At 34.3% G+C, this 20,945-nt stretch overlaps 1 protein-coding gene across 1 annotated transcript; it reads left to right on the top strand.

Moving 5' to 3' along the window:
• Window positions 1-565: 565 nt before the first annotated feature.
• LOC134265575 (calcium-responsive transcription factor-like) lies at window positions 566-13,197 on the top strand. The gene is made up of 7 exons (XM_062747800.1): window positions 566-914; window positions 1,092-1,255; window positions 1,872-1,997; window positions 11,341-11,493; window positions 11,625-11,836; window positions 11,999-12,091; window positions 12,985-13,197. The coding sequence occupies exons 1-7, from the start codon at window positions 779-781 to the stop codon at window positions 13,184-13,186; spliced, it is 1,086 nt and encodes a 361-aa protein (XP_062603784.1). The 5' UTR covers window positions 566-778; the 3' UTR covers window positions 13,187-13,197.
• Window positions 13,198-20,945: the final 7,748 nt, after the last annotated feature.

The raw sequence follows: 20,945 nt of genomic DNA, 5'->3' as shown, positions 1-20,945 counted from the left end.
AGCTTTTGAAACTAACATCATAAAATAAAATAAACACAAATCGTGTTCAAACAGTATTAATTTAATGGGACCTCATTTAGAAGATGTAAAATGACATATGTTATTCTAAACAAAAAGTATTGATAACAAATAAGGAAATTGTGACACATGTTTGCTTGACAGAAAATTCATAACAATTTTATTATGTATCTTAGATTTTATTCATATAACGTGAGGCATAAAATTTTTATAACAATTTAATAGTATAACATATGTTTTGGGACACCCTGTACATGTAATTTGTAATATTTGGTTATGTATTGAAAAGTTTTCAACAAAATTTAATTCTTGTAGCTTAAGGTCAGACGACACGTTCCTCAAATATATGTCCTGTTTCTCTTGGTATTATGTAAAAAATAGTTACATTAATTTCAAAATGTTTTTAGATATAAGTACACCCAAAATTGTTATGTAAGCCATTCAAGAGATTTATTGTCATCTCCCTCGGGAGATGACACATTGGTGGATCACTTACAGGGAGGTCGCTTTTCGGAACACCTCTAGATAATTACATCGGGTTCGGGCAACAAATAATTCCAGCTTTACTTTGGAGGGTTTCTGTCAATTATGAATTCAGTCAACATTTTGAAAGCATGTTTGAACAGGGTATGAATCGTCATATATGATATGTTGATATGTGAATGTTTAATTGATTTATGTGACCCTTGGTTGCGAAAATAATTATTTATCATCTGCATGTACATCATGCACACATGCAGTATCAAATTACAGTAACGGAATGGCTGAAGCTTCGCCTCACGTTGTTGTCACATCTCTCGATGACGCTGAAAAACGAATAACGGATTTTGAAGTTGAGACAGTAACAACTTTTACTATATTTCGTCGGAATAAGGGATTCAGAAAAGACATAAACGGCAAGTCTCTTTTGTTATTCAGTATGTTTTATTGTAAAGAAAATGTTTACTGTATGTAACAGTGTAATATTCAGAGTGTTAAAAAATTATTCAAACAAGTTATTGGAGTATAATTATTATTAAGAAAATAATGTTAATTAAGAAAATACCATTCATTGCATATTATTTTACTAACAGGCTTAGCTGAACACAAAGTAAAATGGGAAGATGTTAGTCGTGGGGAAGGACCAAAGATTCAGTACAATGGAACCCCTTTTATAATATTAGGATGGGATGTACGAGAGTGTCAGTTTGGTCCAGACCGAAATGTGAAGCAAAAGCAGAAGTATCAGTTGGAAAAGGTGTCTTAAATTCTATACACAAAATATAGAGTTGGGTATCGACTGATTTTTTTTCAATGCTATAATTTTAACTTTTGTTGAAGCTAAATTAAAGTTTATGAAATAAATCTATACATGACAATAGTTCAAGTACTATAAGATAAATATTTAGATATTCAGTCCTCTTAATGATTATGCATTTAATTGACAAAGCCTTTCCAATGATAGAATGGGAATAAAATTTCATTATATCTACCATATCTATAAAAAAAAATATGGTATTGTATAGAAACATTTTTTTTTCTGTTTGGTACACAGCATACATAGATATAGCCAGTTTAATTTCTGTGTATTCCCAAAGTGTACTATCATGATTATCAGCTATTATCAGTGTTTTCCCTAAGAACCGGCTACCGGCCAAATTGACCATTTCAATTAACAAAAAGGCCGCATTGAAATAAATTTTTTTTGTAAATTCCACAGATATTTTGTTCTTAAACATCAGCCCTTGGCCTGTTTCAATTGATCTCTAACCCTTTACTTTGAAATAAAGGGAAAACACTGATTATATTAATGTCTTCATAAGAAAATGGTTTATATGAAACTGTATAACTAATGGGGAATTTTTTATTTCTAGACTTTGGAAGGAAAAAAAGACCATTCCTACACACAAAAAGGCAGGACGTTGCTGCAAAACACCAAGAAGCAGGATTGTCCTGCGAGAATTCACTCCAAAAGAATTTGTATTTTTCCAGAATATAAGGTAATATATAAATAAGTAACTGCTTCTGTTTTCTCGTATATACTGTTAGCATATGAAGCACCACTATTTGTGCTATAATGTAAAAGAATTTCAAGTTTTTTATGTTACAAAATTCAAACTACATTTAGAACCTAACCCTCTTTTTCTTGTAACTAGGCGGGCTGACTAATAAGCCAATGAAAAGGCGCAATAGGTTCTAAGTAAGTTAGATCATATTAAGTAAAATTTTATTGGATAAGAATGGGTCTCGGTCACTTCGCTCCCTCCGTCCCTTGTTAACCACTAAAAATTTTATTTAATATGATCTAACTATTACTAACTCTCAGAAAATTTTTGGAAGATGAAAAGTAGAAAGGAGAACTGTAAAGCAATATGTAATTGGTTAGACTGGTAAATGAAATACTGTACAAATTAAGTGATTTCCTCCTTAAAAATTGGTACTTTATTTTTAGTAAGAAGTAATTATAGTGATTTTAAAATGCCTACTAGAGAAGATTTTTAAAATAAAACACAATTAATTTACTGGTGAAGCAATATTCCATCTGAGTGATTTCAACGACCTTGCTAATAATGCAAACATTAAATCATCGCTAAAAATTCTGCTTATACAGTATAATATCATTCACTATATATAAAATGTGCCAAAACACATAATTAAGGTCTTCCGTCTTCACGGAAGACCTTATAGTTATTGCTCTGTTTCTTATTATTATTATTATTATTATTTTTCTGACACGATTTCTCGACAACTACTGGATAGAATTACATGAAATTTTCAGGAAAGATGTGTTGTAAGATACTCTTGAAAGTTCCAAGACAGTTTTTGGAAATTCCTCTCTGGTGCCAAGTTTTGGACCATTTTCCTGATTTTAAAACGACATTTTGTCCACGATTAAACTCAAAAACGGTAAAAGATATCAATGTGAAACTTTCAGAGTTTATAGATGATGATCAATACTTTCCAGGACGCAACTTTTCGTTCGTCGTCAGTACTTCCTGTCGCTACCGGAAGCCAATTCAAAAAGTCCAAATTTTCAACTTTCTTTGTTTTTCAATATTTTTCATTTATTTTTGGAATATTAATAGAGACACTTCTATTGATTCTTACTATATAAGTTGTTTCAATATTGGTTAATCTGAACTCTAGATATTAATATTTGAAAATCTGAAGCGGGCCCAAGATGGCGGCTGTCTCTGTTTACTCCGACATTTCGCGAGTAGGGGCTTATGGAGGCAGCTGAGCGTTTGATTATACCATTCTGACATAAGGATACATGAAATGCAAGAAACTACTTCGACTCTCACGTAGTAGTGAAATGGTTGGAGGAGTTACCTCCCGTTACTTGTTTATATTATAATAGATAATCGATGTAAATAGTGTAATTAATTGGTCAATTGACAAAAGAATTATACAAGTATTATTGATAAATGATGTTCTGTTAGAAAATGATAATAGTGTTGCAAAAAGAAAGGCAGTCTGTTGTATTTTATCAATATGATATCTGATAACTTATTATCATTGATTAAGTTGAGGTAGAAGGTAGCAGGACAGCCTATTGGCTTGTGTCTTCACTTTGGAACAGAAACCAATTAGTGTATCGATCAAATCGGATTGTGCAGAGTTTGCGTAGTCAGTGAATAGTTAAAATATAGCGTGTGACTTTAGCTATTGGTTTGTCATTAGGACAGAGAAGCTCTTACTTGGCTAGGGTTATATAGGCAACTTGGTAAGCAGTAAGACACCAGGCAGGTGTTAATGGCTAAATCAAGAGGCACCAAGCAGGTGGCTGTTGACTTATATAGTCAGTTGTATAGTAAGGCAATTGTCATATGGCACCAGGCAGTTGCCGGTATTAACTGAAGATATATAATTGTACAAAGCACTTAGGTCATTTGATTTAAAGACACCAGGCAGGTGTCATATTATTATCTGTATATATTGCATTCAATCATATCCCCAGTAAAACTCGGTAATCCGAGCACGGACCTACTGACCGCTCAGGTCCGACACGTTACAGTAATAAGTTGCAATTGAGTGTCAATCTTAAAACTTAATTTCCGTTTCACTGCTTTCGTGTAACTGGGCTAGATACGATATGTAATGTGTATAATGTGTTACATATACTTTCTTAACGTCGAAATAAAATAAAGGCGCTAAGAATGTTTTATTTTTAAAATTTAATTGAAGCTATCATACCTATTAAATAGATCAGTCCAAAGAAAAGGCGCGAATATTTACTCGTGGCGTTTGGCGCGAAATTATGAATGCTTTTTATAATTCTTAGATAGGTGAACTGTTGCAAAAGTATACACAAGTATGTTTAGAGCAGTACTCCCAATAGCTTAATGGTTAGCGCGTCGGGGATTAAAAAGGTAAAAAAAAAACGCATTCACGATAGCGACATGGGTTCAATGCTCCTTGTGACAAAAATTTTGAATCTCTTTTCAGCTCGATTTTACTTGGGTTTCTTTTCCTAAAACGGACGGAAGACCTCTCGTTGCTCGCAACGAGGTCGTATCTAGTTTAATATTAACATTTGCAAATGTTTTCCCTTATATATCACTATTTGAACAAGGCGTTTTTACATTTCCATAAAACAAGTTCGTCATGTGACCAAAAATTGATTGTTTGGCATAATCGATCTACGCAGTTTGATAGTGACGTCATAATCGATTGACATTATAATCACATTCAATTTATACCGTTGAGTTTTGAAAAAAAACATGATGGGTTTCAAACTTTAGTTAAATACATTACTATTTACATCATAGGTTAAGGTGTATACACTGTTACAAAACCTTTCAGTGGTAACCCTGACTTTAGATTTTCACCCACTTTTAAAAGAGACTTTACCTTGGCCATAACTTGTGAATAGTTCATGCTAGGGTTTTTATATTTCAGAGGTGTATTCCTTGCTAAAGGACCTTCTTTTGGATACCAGCAATTTCGACCTTGGAGTTTTACTTGCATTTGTAATGTTTTTGTTTTATATAAAAATATGTTATTGTTATAAATAAAACAGAGATCAGAATTTTGTTTATCTGATAAGCCCTAATCATGGTACCTGATTAGTGCCCTAATCTTGGAGCCTAATTAGTGTCCTAATTATGGCGCTTATCAGATGCCCTAAATGTATCAAGTGTCTTGACACCTAACAATGGTGCAGAGGCCCTAATACTTGGAGCCGATTGCCCTAATAGGTGCCCTAATGATGGAGCCGATTGCCCTAACAGGGTGCCCTAACGATGGAGCCTAACGCCCTAACAGGTGCCCTAACGATGGAGCCCTAACTAGGTGCCCTAAATCACGTTAGGTGTCAGACAAGGTATATAAGGAGAGAGAGTTAGTGAGTAATGATATACATAGCTTGGATTTGATTTATAAAACTACTCTTGGATATTATTAATACACTCGTTGAAACGAACTTTGTCGTTGTTCTTATGTTAGATCTATAAAGATCTAGAGTTCCAGAATTTATACACGGGATCCACAATATTTTGTGACGCGGGTAGAAACAAACACCCCATAGAGAGAAAAACGTTACAATTGGTGGCAGCGGTGGGATCCAAAGAAATTATTCTACGTGTAACACAGGAACGGGACAGCACTGAGTTTGAAATGGAGACACCCATCATAAGGAGGAGAGTTACGCCTAGAAAGGTAGGACAGTACCTTGACAGTCCAACTCCTCTGAATGACTCTGGAATAGAGGTCAATTCTGGGTGTACAACAGATTTGCAGCTCACAAGTCGAGTAATGCCAGACAGTTCTAACTTTCAGGAGTTCGGGCAAAGCTCGCAGGGCCTTTCTGTACAAGACGAGCACAATCCAAGACCAAGCTTAAAGAGAATCCTATTTATTTGGGTACTCTTTACCTTGATAGGATGTTCCCTGACAGTGATGACATGGACCTATTTTCCAGAAAATGAGATTGTGCAGAAATCTCAAGAAATTCCAGTAGTTTCTCTGTTATCCGTAACAAGTATGGTATTACTTGCTATGATAATCAGAGTATTATGGAAGTATGGAGGATCAGGTCTGCTGAATGCCAGTAAGGAAAGGGAAATTTTGATACCTAATGATATACCCTATACTGGTGGTAGTGCACCGAATGCCCCTACAGGTACCTATCAGGAACCCAAAGTTTCTGGGCAATCTGGACGCACTACTCCTTATTTGGGTAATCAGTCTCCTCAGGGACTTGGGTACAATTTTGAATTTCCTACTACTGATGGGACACCTACAAACAGTCTTACGACACCAAATGCTGGTCAACGAACCAATGAATATCCAGTAAGGAGGACCTTCTCAGGGGCCAATGATGATGTTTGGGATGAGTTTCTACAATATTTTGAAAACATCTCAGAATTAAACTCATGGGGACCCGAGTAAAACTCGCAGAGTTTTGCTTAGCACCTTGCGAGGACAAGCCGAGAGCTATGCTTATGGAATGCCCCTTACTGTACAAAAAGATTATGAGCAACTTAAGGATAAAATGAATCAAAGATTCGGGCATTCTGCAATGAAAGAAAGATACATGTATATTGCAGATGTCAAATTAAGGAAGAGACGACCTGGTGAGTCCTTGCAAGATTTTGGGCAGGCCATCGAAGATCTTTACCGAAGAGCCTATCCAGGAAATCCAGATTTAGTGGAAGACAATGCTATACAGACCTTCTTAGATAAATGTGGGCAATCTGAGGATTTTCGACTCGCAGTGAAACGGACCAGACCCAGGACACTCCAAGAAGCAGTTCTTAATGCGATGCAAGAAGAATGCTTACGAATTGGGGAAAAAGAATTGATAAAGGAGACCAAACCAGGCTACAGACCTGTGTATGAGGTTGAAGATGGGGAATGGAATAATGAAATAGCAGCTGCGGATACTGCCAAACCTCCAAGCGCGGGTGACGGATTCAACAGTATCTATAAAAACATGAGAACCCCAAGTACTTGTACCAGTACAGGACCAGGGAGTAGGGGACGCCCTTACAACCCATGGAACCAGAGAGAAGGAGGAGGATTTCAACCAAGTAACAGTTCTCGAGACCAAAATTGTGTTGAAAAGGGAGCTGTATGGAATTATTTAAACTAAGATGACTGATGCCAGAGGCCAGGATTGAGTTGCTCAAAACACTGGTTAAATTTGTCCACTGGATAAGTTAGCCGTTGGTTAAATTCTATTTCCACTGGGTAACTTACCACTGGTCAAATATTTGTTGCTCAAAATAAAATTAGCCTCTGGTTAACTAACCACAGGTTAAGTGATTTAACCACTGGTTAGTATCCCACAATGCATTACACTTGTCCAGTTGTCAACCCCAAAAAATGGCTACCATGGTAAATATCAAATAAGTAAATAGTGAGACGTTTTAACGTTACAACCGTATGTGGAGAAGTGGAGAAATATCGATATGTAACAGTATCAAAACTAAACAAACGCTTTAGTCGCAAAAAGTGAGGAACACACAAGTCAGCTGGGATTATTCTTTGCTGAAAATTCAAGTGGAGGATGCAGTTACTGTAAACACATAGAATGGTAAAGGATTAGCACCACAGGTAAGATGGATAGAATGATTGCAGAAACCTAGATGCTTGTTAAGCTGTTAGATCTTAGTTTTACAGAAAGTATTTTAAAAACAATACCTACTCAAGACAGCTATAATTACGAGGCAAATACATCAATTTGTATCGTTTCATACCTAAATAATATTTGATTGGAGTCAGGACACCTTTACTGTTTACACCATTTAAACGTCGTCAGCTATTATTCGAGGAAATTCGCACTTGTTGTATTATCGCTTTTATACATACCTTGACAGAAAGATCTCAGTCCAGTGGTTTGTCAAATATTTCCAAACAAGAAATAACTTTCATCACATTTATGTAATCCTGCATCACAATGCACTTACACTGAAAGTGGGTAGCATTTTTTTTTAAATATTACAGAAAGGTCATGATGGAATATGGAAGTAGATATAGCGAGTTCGTCACTAATGCATTTCGCTCCGTACAATTAAATTTTGCGGTGTAACTAAAATGCATTATCCCAAGTGTATTTTACAAATACAACACCTTTTAATATTAGCATCAATATATATGTAGAAATTAGATCAAAATCTTTACAAAGATATTGATAGCATATGCATCGGAAGCATTGTGAAAGTAGAGTAGCTAACTGAATGTGGGTAGGGGTACGCAGCACAGTTAAGGTTACAAAAAGGAGGCGGGGCCTAATTTGTACGGGAAAACTTGACTATGACATCATACACAATATACGTCATACAACATTTCTTTAAAATACCACAAAATGAGTTTATCTGTTAATTTAACCAGTAAGAAATCATCAAACTACATAAAAACTTACTACAGCGTGCTGTTTTGTCGTTAGTTAAATCCCACATAACAAGTTATAAACAAATCACTGATCGCAATACACTTGTCAATATGACGTCATTTCTTACACCGTGACGTAGTTTGTATGCAGTGAGAAACAGATCAAGTACTATTTTCTCAAAAAAATATGTATTCTCTAATTGAATAAAATATTTTTTACAGATATTCCATGGGCCAATAACTTAGATTTAATGTCTTCTTCACTATTTTAATAATATATTTTCTGTATATTACGTATTTAATCGACACTGCCGTATATTTGTATGCAAGCACGTCGGAGGGTAACGTGAGGGTCTTAATAAATCGACCTAGTGCAAGGGCTTTCACTCAATGGATCATAGTAAGCTTTTACTATTCAGCTCTAGAAGTAATAAGGCAGCTGAAAAGTGCTGCGATCCTGATGAAATCTTAAAAATAATTTAATTACTTCAATATTTCATGCCGCTGCGCAGCAAAAAATACAGCATTCGGTCATTCAAGATTAATTTTAACAATGAAATTGCAGAATTTAGACAGGATCGCAGCACTTTTTAGAAACAACAATGCGTGTTGAAAATATTTATATACTAAACTTGGAAATTTAACTTGATTATGCCCTTGCACTAGTGATGTTTATATGTAACATCAATACTTCAAGTCAATGTGCTAAAATCGCCTGACTGCCGCATCACGTGACTAGTCTAAATATAAAATATAATCGTCCTCGATATGTAGTTATTAATCATAATTACAATTATCTGATATAAATAATGTACTAAAAATAATCGCCATCCCGATTACAAATACATTTTTAAATACAAAATTTAGTCAATATTTCCATTGCGCACCTTAACTGTACTGCGTAGAGGAGGGGGGCTAAACCAACAAATTGAAAAAAGGTAACCCCAATTTTCAAAGCCTATATCAAGTCTATCTTTGCAAAAAAAAAAACAAAAAAAAAAAACAAACAAACAAACAAAAAATCCTGATGCCTATGGATAGATATTTAGAATTTAATGCTAGATTTAATTTTGAATAAATATTTTTATTCACTTTATCTCACCGAGACCTTGCCAAAATGATAATAAAATCAAGGAAATGGTACGCATTTAAAATCTAATGCAGCAGTCAACAAGAAAGGCAGATAAAAATATCGGCAAGGAAATGATAACTAATATTATTTTGAAAAACAAATACATACTGCAAGATCTTTAAAAAAGGGAGAGGAGTGTGTGTGTCAGAGGGGGGGGGGGGAGAGAGAGGGGGTCAATTCTCAATTGATTTTAAATACTGTTGTATGGTAACCAAAGAACAATTTATATATATCCATTATTAGACCTATATGCAAATGACCAACAATTTTATTCATTTATAATTTTTATTTAAAATATACATATAATAATTATTTATTTTTCAGCAAGGGAAGGCCGCTTGATAAGATCCTTTGACTGCCAACAGATTAATCCTTGAAAGAACCCATTTAAAACATTTCTACTGACGATGAAGACATAAAAACCTATCATATCCCTGACTGTGATGTTATTCCTGCCTAATATTGCTACAAAACCACGTCAACTTGACTTTATATTACTGCATATGTCTTTTTAAGTATTCATCAACATTAAATTCTTGGTTACAATATCTATAAGCCTTTGTTTCTTTTGTTATCTCCCAAAATTTACAACAAATAATAATTTTTTAGTCATATTTATCCACTGGTTAAGAGACTTAACCCACCTCTGTGGAATGGCTAACTTTAGCCAATATTTAACAACTGGATAGCAAAGTTAACCAGTGGAAAAATTTTGAGCAACAGAATTTAACCAACGGTTAAAAGTTAACCACTGGATAAGAGATTTAACCAACGGTTAACCTTAACCAGAGTTTTGAGCAACCCAATCCAGGTGTCAGTCAACTTTATACGGCCTAAAACCCAAAACAGAAGTTGGAAGAGGAAGTGCTTAAAATAAGGCCGGGGAAATCCAAAGACCAATGTGAAGCTACCAGTGAGATGAACTTTTGATTTAATCCAGTGACATTTTTATTTGATATAATTTTGTTGTTTTACTTTTTTGTCTTTTTATTGATTGTTTGGCTTTTGTGTAATTTGATTTTATACGTATAATTCATGTTCATGTTTTAAAAATTGATGACAGTGGAAGTCATATTTCAAAAGGAGGGACCAATGTAATGTTTTTGTTTTATATAAAAATATGTTATTGTTATAAATAAAACAGAGATCAGAATTTTGTTTATCTGATAAGCCCTAATCATGGTACCTGATTAGTGCCCTAATCTTGGAGCCTAATTAGTGTCCTAATTATGGCGCTTATCAGATGCCCTAAATGTATCAAGTGTCTTGACACCTAACAATGGTGCAGAGGCCCTAATACTTGGAGCCGATTGCCCTAATAGGTGCCCTAATGATGGAGCCGATTGCCCTAACAGGGTGCCCTAACGATGGAGCCTAACGCCCTAACAGGTGCCCTAACGATGGAGCCTAACGCCCTAACTAGGTGCCCTAAATCACGTTAGGTGTCAGACAAGGTATATAAGGAGAGAGAGTTAGTGAGTAATGATATACATAGCTTGGATTTGATTTATAAAACTACTCTTGGATATTATTAATACACTCGTTGAAACGAACTTTGTCGTTGTTCTTATGTTAGATCTATAAAGATCTAGAGTTCCAGAATTTATACACGGGATCCACAATATTTTGTGACGCGGGTAGAAACAAACACCCCATAGAGAGAAAAACGTTACACATTTTAGAAACTTCAACCCTTGTCATAAGCTGCCATATTAAGGGGGCATCTTTATCAGTGTGTCACAAACACATTTCATATAGAAATTACACAGATAATGATTAGCATAGAATATCGACAGTAATCATTTTTAATATTAGCATACTTTTGTACTTTGGTTACTTTTAAAAAAAGCAACTGTATGATTTTATATTATCAGATCAATGGTCCAGACTCCATTTGGAAAAGAAAAGACCAGTCACAGAGACTTAAAGCAGCCCTTAAAGATAAGAAGAACAAAGTGGCATGGAAAGAGGAGATCCATATACTTTTTCCTTCCCATGATGATCATAGGAATCATGTTACTGGACAAGTATTTAAAATAATTGACATATAAAAATTTGTTTTTGTGATATATTTTGAATATATATTTTGACCTCTTTAAAGTATATTGGTGTCATTATAGTTATTTCATCTTTAAAGTGTGTTTTTCCTATTCTTTAGCTTGCAGGGTTTTGTCAGCCTGTCGACAAAGTAATAAAGAAAAAAATCCAATGTCTAATGGATGAAGGCGTCACCAAAGTAGCCGAAATGAAGCGTCATCTGAAGAGTTTTAGTAAAAAAGATCTTGGAAAGACATCCACACAGAATAGACGCTTCTATCCATTAGATAAAGACATCAGAAATGTTATGGACTCATATAAAAACCAAACAAGGTTAGGTTATATATTATAGCCAGACATTTATAAAATTCACTAACCTTAACTAGTACATGTATTACTAGCACTAATGCTTCATTGATTTAAAAGCCATGCAAGGAAAGAAGGAGATATGATGTGTACTTGTTTTTAAAACATTTTGATTCATTTCTATTTTAGATTTTCCAAGGATGATAAAGAAAATCTTGAGCAGTTGTTGGAGAAATATAAGTCCATGAATGAAAAAGACAGCTTCTATCTTTATATCTCTGAGTATGTGAATGGATTCTTTTTTCAATCATTATTAATTGAATTTCATTAGTAAAGTATATTGAGAATTTGCAAAGCAACTTAATAGCAAAAGTATACTTGACAGGCATCTGTCTGATTTTATGCGCCAAGGGCATATATTGTTTTTCTCCTGTCTGTTTGTCTGTCTGTCTGTTGTCAACTTTTACCTTCACCATAGCTTTTGAACCATGAGTGATAAAGACTTCATATTTAGTATGCATACTCCAAAAATTAAGCTCTTTCAAATGATATCAAGTTCAATGGCCTGATGACCTTAACTATGACCCATATGCTAAAAATAGCAGTAGAGATAGAAAACTTCATATTTAGAAAGCATACTTCACTAATAAAGCTCTTTCAAATTACATCAAGGGCATTCAAGGTCAATGACCTTGTGACATTGACTGTGACCTATATGCTAAAAATAGCATTTTCAAACTTTCGCCATAATTTTGGAACCATGAGAGATAGAAACTTCATATTTGGTATTTATACTCCACTAAATAAGTTCTTTCAAAAGACACCAAGATCAATGACCTTGTGACCTTAACTTTGACCTTTATGCTAAAACTATCTTTTTCAAACTTTGTTACTGACAGGTGCATAATGTTTCACAAACACATCTTGTTCATATTTATTTAAAGATGTAACATTTTAAATCACTACAACTCTCTCATCTTATGAAGAAGTTCTCAAATATCACCAATATTTGTACTGATAAACAGAAATGAACATCACGTGGTAAAAGAAATGTACAACATAACAACTATTACATGTATAAAATATATGTCTAACTTTACTTCTAGGTGTCATCAGAATTTTAAAGATAAATCTTTTTATTTTTGAATTAATACTGTTGTGAAAATTTATTACAGAACTGAAGATTTCCTCTTTGTTGGCCAGACAGAATGGCAAAAAAGATTACTCAATATATATGGTCAAGAAATCTGTTTGTTGGATGCAACATACAAAACTACAAAATATGACCTACCAGCATTTTTGTATGTGTCAACACCAATGTTGGTTACACTATTGTTGGCTGCTTCATTACTGCAGATGAAACGAAGAAGTCAATAATGAGAGGACTGCATTTGCTAAAGGATGGAATGTTGCATGGAGTCCAAAATATTTTATGACTGATTTCGATACATCTGAAATTAGTGCCATAGAGGAAACTTTCGAAGGTAAAAGAATGATTGTTTTGTTGATATTTTGCCTAAGTATTGCAAATAACATTTTCTTTCTGGTAAATGTGTTAAAAAAGATGCCTTCATTGTCATATATTTGCAATTGCAAACAGTATTAAGAAATATTAAATACATGTAAGAAAAAAAGTAATGGGTCAAGAATTAAATCACAATGTTCAATATTTCATTTTTTTTAACAAATTGTTTATTACAGCAGAGTACTGGTAAGTTGTTTAAATTGTAGTTGGAGTGTGTGGGCTTTTTTGTTGTGTGTGCTCTCATCCAACATCTTGAGACTGTATATGTTTATTTTCGTTTCACCAAATCACACCTCATCTAAGAGTGTTTCTTCATTGATGAAAAAAATCTTTCTGTAATATCATCAAGATTAATATGCTTACTATCTGTCTTTAACCTGCAGATTTTATATTCACACGTACGTGACTCACCCAAAACTCATTTTTCATTATTTTCTGCAAACTTATCATCAATGTCTGTATGTGTGTTTACCTACCTGTACCTGATCTGAAATAACTGAGTTTTTGATGTAGATCTATGACAATGTCTGTATGTGTGTTCACCTACCTGTACCTGATCTGAAATGACTGAGTATTTGATGTAGGTCTATGACAATGTCTGTATGTGTGTTTACCTATCTGTACCTGATCTGAAATGACTGAGTTTTTGATGTAGGTCTATGACAATGTCTGTATGTGTGTTTACCTACCTGTACCTGATCTGAAATGACTGAGTTTTTGATGTAGGTCTATGACAATGTCTGTATGTGTGTTTACCTACCTGTACCTGATCTGAAATGACTGAGTATTTGATGTAGGTCTATGACAATGTCTGTATGAGTGTGAACCTACCTGTACCTGATCTGAAATGACTGAGTATTTGATGTAGGTCTATGACAATGTCTGTATAAGTGTTTACCTACCTGTACCTGATCTGAAATAACTGAGTTTTTGTTGTAGGTCTATGACAATGTCTGTATGTGTGTTTACCTACCTTTACCTGATCTGAAATAACTGAGTTTTTGATGTAGGTCTATGACAATGTCTGTATGTGTGTTTACCTACCTGTACCTGATCTGAAATAACTGAGTATTTGATGTAGGTCTATGACAATGTCTGTATGTGTGTTTACCTACCTGTACCTGATCTGAAATAACTGAGTTTTTGATGTAGGTCTATGACAATGTCTGTATGTGTGTTTACCTACCTGTACCTGATCTGAAATAACTGAGTATTTGATGTAGGTCTAAGACAATGTCTGTATAAGTGTTTACCTACCTGTACCTGATCTGAAATGACTGAGTATTTGATGTAGGTCTATGGCAATGTCTGTATGTGTGTGAACCTACCTGTACCTGATCTGAAATAACTGAGTTTTTGATGTAGATCTATGACAATGTCTGTATGTGTGCTTACTACCTGTCCCTGATCTGAAATAACTGAGTATTTGATGTAGGTCTATGACAATGTCTGTATGTGTATTAACCTACCTGTACCTGATCTGAATTGATAAATAATATTGATGTAGGTCTATGACAATGTCACATGTATGACAACATGCCGTTGCAATATAGAAATTCTATCCTTAATTGTTTTGTTTTTATTTGTTTTTTTTTTTAATTGTTTTTTTTTTTTTTTTTTTTTTTTTTTTTGCAATTTGATATTATATTTAGTTGCCAATGGCACACACACTCACAAAATTGAAATAAAGAAATAAGATTGGTATTGTTTTTCAGTTTTTGTGGATTTACGAGGGTTGTCCCGTAAAATCGTGGACAAAACGTTTTTCTCTAAAAGTAATGGGCGCACTAAGCTGAAAATTTCAGTAAATGTTTATTTATCATATTTAAGTGCATGATAATATTTTGATAAAATATAGGCAAAAATAAAGATTTTATTATGCTTGAATGTGCACGGGGTATTGTCCTACGGCGCACGGTCAAAATACCAAGGTTTTATTAAAGAATACACAAGTTTGAATTCAAAATAAAAGTTTTAAAAGCATAAGATTTGGATTAAAATTATCCTAATTCAATTTCACAATCAATTTTGTAGTCTTTGTAAAACTTTTAAGGCATTTAGTTAATTTTTGGCAGTTTCTCGAGCAAGTGGTAAACACAACACACGAAAAATTGCGATGTTTTATGACGTTACGGCGCACCGGAGAACAGTTCAGTTTTATTTCGATGTTTTAATGACTTCTTTAGAGACTTGAAATTACAATAGAAGAAAAAATATTATAAAAATATCACCATATCTTAAGTATACAAATGAAATAGGAGTTTTCTTAGTGAAGTTTTTTTTTGATCGAGTCCCTGGGGAGTACAAAACATACGGACAAACTCCTAATGTAATAGCAAAAAAGGCTGTCACTATGTGTCACAGTAGACCGCCGATATGAGATTTTCTATTAGTTGAATGATGGTGAGAATATTGTCCGTAACTTACTAATAAATCTTCAGAAGATCGCATGAGGGTGCCAATTGATTCTTCGACTGTTTTTGGAAACTAAAGAATGTGTATCAATGAAATTCCTAAATTTAAGTTGGACTCATCCAACTTCATTTTCAGCAAAGATAAAACGTGACGCTGTTTTAGACACTTTGACGTTATAATCCATGCGCAGTAAGGTGATACAATACATGGCATAAAATCTCATAATTTGTTTATTTATGCATATATTTATCTGAAATTTGCTGTGTATATTACTAAAATATGTACTAAATAATCGTGAAAATTTCAGAACGCAGTGATGTTTATTTTTCACACTAGACAACTTGTCCACGATTTTACGGGACAACCCACGTATTTATTGATTATAATATGATAAATATATTATAATTATATATTAATTTTATATTATCTGACTAAATCCAGTCCCTAATATTTTTCTTTGCTGTCGTTGTACCTACAACAAAGTGAACTTATATAATTAAGTTGAGACTGGCATTATTCGACGAATACATTAAATAAAAATTCCATAGAGTATCAATTAAAAAGAAAAAAAAGTAATTAACCAACATTCCTTTTACTTTTTGTTGTCATGTATTTGATTTATATACCCCCCTCCAAAAAAAAAAAAGAAACATCTTTCCTTCTTCTTTTATCATGTTTATTAATATTCTATTTATATTCACCATATTTATTGGCCTATTTAATAGTTATAAGGGGTGGGTGTGATATAATTTACAATCATGCAGAAACCTGAAATCCTCGTTTATTTGGTGAACTCTTTCATTATGCAATGAACATGAACATTGATGTGTGAGTATTATACTGCACACAAAAAAATAATTTGTTCTATTTTATGTATATAAAGACCAATCGGAACTTCAATCGACCTTAATTTTTCGTTCTGATTGTGGACCTATGTCCACAAATCATGATATTTAATTATAAAACGTTTTTTTAACTCGATACAACCGTACTTCGATACATTCATTGAGTATTGTACCACGAGCCCGAACGAAAAATGAAAAAAAAAGAGGTGTTTCGAAAAGCGACCTCCCTGTAAATGATCTGAACTAGCATTCACCACATTAAGATTGTATGCCGGAAGTGAAGTCCTGGTGTAAGCCTCCATTTATCTATCGGGAGTCCTCGATGTTTTACAGAGTTCCAAGTAGTCTGTAAACTGGTTTTCTTTTAGAAGAACTAGCTTAGGAGTGTGTGATCTACTTTCGGTTTAGGCCTATTTGAAAGCCAAGGAAAATTTAGAAAAGAAGTACGATGCTTATAGATATCTATAGTTTCGGTGTGTCGTATATATATTGATCCTCAATACTATGCCTTATTAAATGGGTAAGCCACAAAAGAATTGACAATGACGTGATTTCTATATATAGATTTGTTGACGCGAAGGGAAAACTGGTTCTCGCACAAAAGAACAAGCTTACAATTAGATTCTGCAAAAAATGAATGAAGAGTGGTCAACGCTAATCTTATGTTAATTTTTTAGTCTGTAATTGGATTTATTAAATTAATTCCTGTCAAACTTTAATGATTAGCTGCTTTTAAATGAATGATAATTATTGTTGATAATTCCATATTGTGTTAAGAAAATATAGTTCAAGGAAAGTATTTGAATTTAAGTAAATTGTAAACACTCAGAACCACAAAGACCGCTAGAATGAAATTTCACCAAAAATAGCCTTGGGTGCTCTCGCAGACGTCTATGCTTTCCATATATATGCTGCAGCCAATAGAAACTGCGTACTTTACTGTGGAGTTTGCTGAATAAGTCATTTGGGAACTTCAGGTGTAATAATCCGTATATTCATTGCATTAAAATATTTCCCTTTCTGTTTTATTTCTTTGACATTATTGATACCAAAGAGATGACATTTCAGGCTTTCTGGAAAGCCAAACTTGTAGCCCATAAGGGTTATATAAAAAATAACCCTGTAGTATCTTGTCCAAATACTTGGCAAGGTACCCTATTTTTTGTGAGGAAACTTGTTTAAGTACGTTTACTTCAATGACAAATTCTTGGGAAAAATTATGCATTTTTGAGGAACGTGTCGTGTAAACAATGAAGAATGAATTCGATTCCTAATGTTATAAATTCCAAATAATGTGGATTTTTATCACGGTATTGAGTAAAATCTCGAAAAAATTCTCAACATGAGAATGTGCTTGATAAATAATCACCTTATCTTGATGAAAAGCATCAAAATATTTTAAATCAGCGTTTGGAAGTTTTTTTTTCACATGAAAGACCACAACGAAAAAAATGGAGGATAAAATCTTTATTTTATTTTTTCTGTGTATTTTTTTATTTTCTAGTTTTCGGTAGAATTCAGTTCTTACACTTTACTTATTTTTTTATTATCTTGATTCTTGATTGTACCAGATTCGAATTACAGCAAATCAACTCCAATATTATTAGGAACCAACATCATCAACTTATTTCTTAGCAACACTCATCAACAGTATGGAGAGAAATTCTTGCAGGAAACACCATTGCAAACACCTTGGTATTTAGCATTCAGAAGTTTACAGCTGAGAGAGAAAACATTAATGAAGCAGAATTTTAGATTAGCCATAGTGAAATCAGCCGAACAACAGACAATCACCATCCGTCCAAGTAGCCAAGTAATGATTAATGGGTATGCAGATAGAAAGATCCCATACCACTCAACTTGTGCGTTACTACAATCAACAACATACTCCAGAATTCCAACGGATCTTGACATTGAACCTTCTGTCGTAAACTTCAACTCTAAAGAAAATCAGATCATACCAGTCAATATCAGCAACTTGACAACAAGAACAGTGACTGTTAATCCAAAGGCAATACTTTGTGAGATACACCCAGTATCCATCATAGATCAGCCTCAACATCTACAACAAGAGGAGATAACTCATTTACAGGATGTGAATATTTCTACTGACAACTTATCATCAAGTCAGATACAGGAAGTACATGAACTACTCAGAGCGTATGAGGATATATTTTCAAAAGGCGAGACTGATATTGGATTTAATGACACCATAAAGCACAGAATCGACTTACTAGATGAACAACCTTTCAAGCAGAGAACACGGCGAATACCACCTGCTATGTTTGAAGAGATCAGAAACCATTTACAGATGCTTCTAGATTCCAACGTCATAAGAAAATCAAGTTCACCATTCTCCAGTAATGTGGTCATAGTCAGAAAAAAGGACAACAAATTAAGGATGTGCATAGATTACAGACAACTTAACCAGAGGACGAAGAAAGATGCATATGCCTTGCCGAGGATAGAAGAAATTCTTAATGCTCTTTCAGGAAACAGTTACTTTTCAGTTTTGGATATGAAGTCCGGGTACCATCAGGTAGAGATTTTAGAAGAACACAAAGAGCGTACAGCCTTTACCGTAGGACCTCTCGGTTTTCACGAATTTAATAGACTACCATTTGGACTATCAAACAGCCCTGCCACTTACCAACGGCTGATGGAGAGCTGTTTAGGAGACCTACATTTGAATATTTGTTTTATTTTCCTTGACGACGTAATCATATTCTCAAGATCATACGAAGAACACATTCACAGATTACAACTTGTATTTGACAAACTTAGGGAATCAGGACTCAAACTATCACCTAAGAAGTGTAACTTGTTTATGAGAAAGGTAAAGTATGTAGGCCACATTGTTTCAGAGGAAGGAATAGAGACAGACCCAGAGAAAGTACAGAAAGTCCTAGATTGGCCCATTCCAAGAACACCGGAAGAAATAAGAAAGTTTATTGGTTTCATCGGGTATTACAGGAGATTTATCCCCAATTTCAGTAAAATCTCAAAGCCACTGACAGAAATGATGCCAAAAGCCAATAGTAAGAAGGACAAAAAGGGAAAACAAGCAGCTAAGGAATTTAAATGGGGAACAGAACAACAACAAGCCTTCCAACATCTAAAGAAACTTTTGACAGAGCCACCAATTCTTGGATATGCAGACTACAATCTTCCATTTGAGCTACATACAGACGCCAGCAAGCTAGGACTTGGAGCTGTACTGTACCAGGAACAACAAGGAAGAAAAAGAGTCATTAGCTACGCTAGCCGCAGTCTAAGTCCTACAGAGAAGAACTACGCAGCTCACAAATTAGAATTCTTAGCTTTGAAATGGTCGATTTGTGAGAAATTTCATGATTATCTCTATGGACATAAATTCACAGTACTGACGGACAACAATCCTTTGACATACGTACTGACGTCAGCTAAACTTGACGCAGCAGGGCATAGGTGGTTAGCAGCTTTATCTGTTTATGATTTCAATATTATTTACAGGCCTGGTAAACAGAATCAAGACGCAGATGCCCTGTCCAGAAGACCAACTAATGATAATTTTCAGTCCATTTCTACAGATTCCATCAAAGCCGTATGTAAAGCAGTTCATGCAGAGCCACTTGTTACTACTTTGTCTTTAGATACTTCTATTATTGATCAAACTTTTTCTCAACAGGATGTTATTGACCAGCAGATAGATTGGTACAGTGTTCAGAGAAACGACCCGACTATTAGATCCTGGATTCATCATGTAAAGCTACAAAAGAAACCTAGACTTGAGGACTTACCATTTCATCCTCATTCACAGGTATTAGTTAGGAATTTCAATAAACTTAGACTTATCAATAATATTCTTTACAGGGAAACAACTTCATGTGACAATGTGAATCAGCAATTGGTAATACCCACATCATTCAAAGACAAAGTTTTGATGGAATTACACAACAAGTTTGGCCATCCGGGTAGAGAAAGAACATCATCTCTAGTCAAAGACAGATTCTATTGGGTAGGAATGCACCAAGACATCGAATACTGGATCAAGAACTGTAACAGATGTGTGCACAGGAAATCAACAAATCAGAAAGCACCATTAGTCAACATCAATTCTTCTTATCCATTAGAACTGGTTTGTATGGATTTCTTGAAGTTAGAGATGAGTAAAGGAGGGTATTAACATGTACTTGTTATAACTGACCACTTCACTCGTTTTGCGCATGCGGTACCAACACGCAACATGACTGCAAAGACAACAGCGGAAGCGCTATACAACAACTTTATTACTTACTACGGAATTCCAACACGGATACATTCAGACCATGGAGCTAATTTTGAGAGCCAAATTATCAAAGAATTATGTCAG

Source organism: Saccostrea cucullata, unplaced genomic scaffold (assembly GCF_032062105.1).
Source record: "Saccostrea cucullata isolate Sc308-1 unplaced genomic scaffold, CSIRO_AGI_Scuc_v1 ctg508, whole genome shotgun sequence".
NCBI lineage: Eukaryota > Metazoa > Mollusca > Bivalvia > Ostreida > Ostreidae > Saccostrea > Saccostrea cuccullata.
This window is presented reverse-complemented; position numbering and strand designations above follow the sequence as displayed.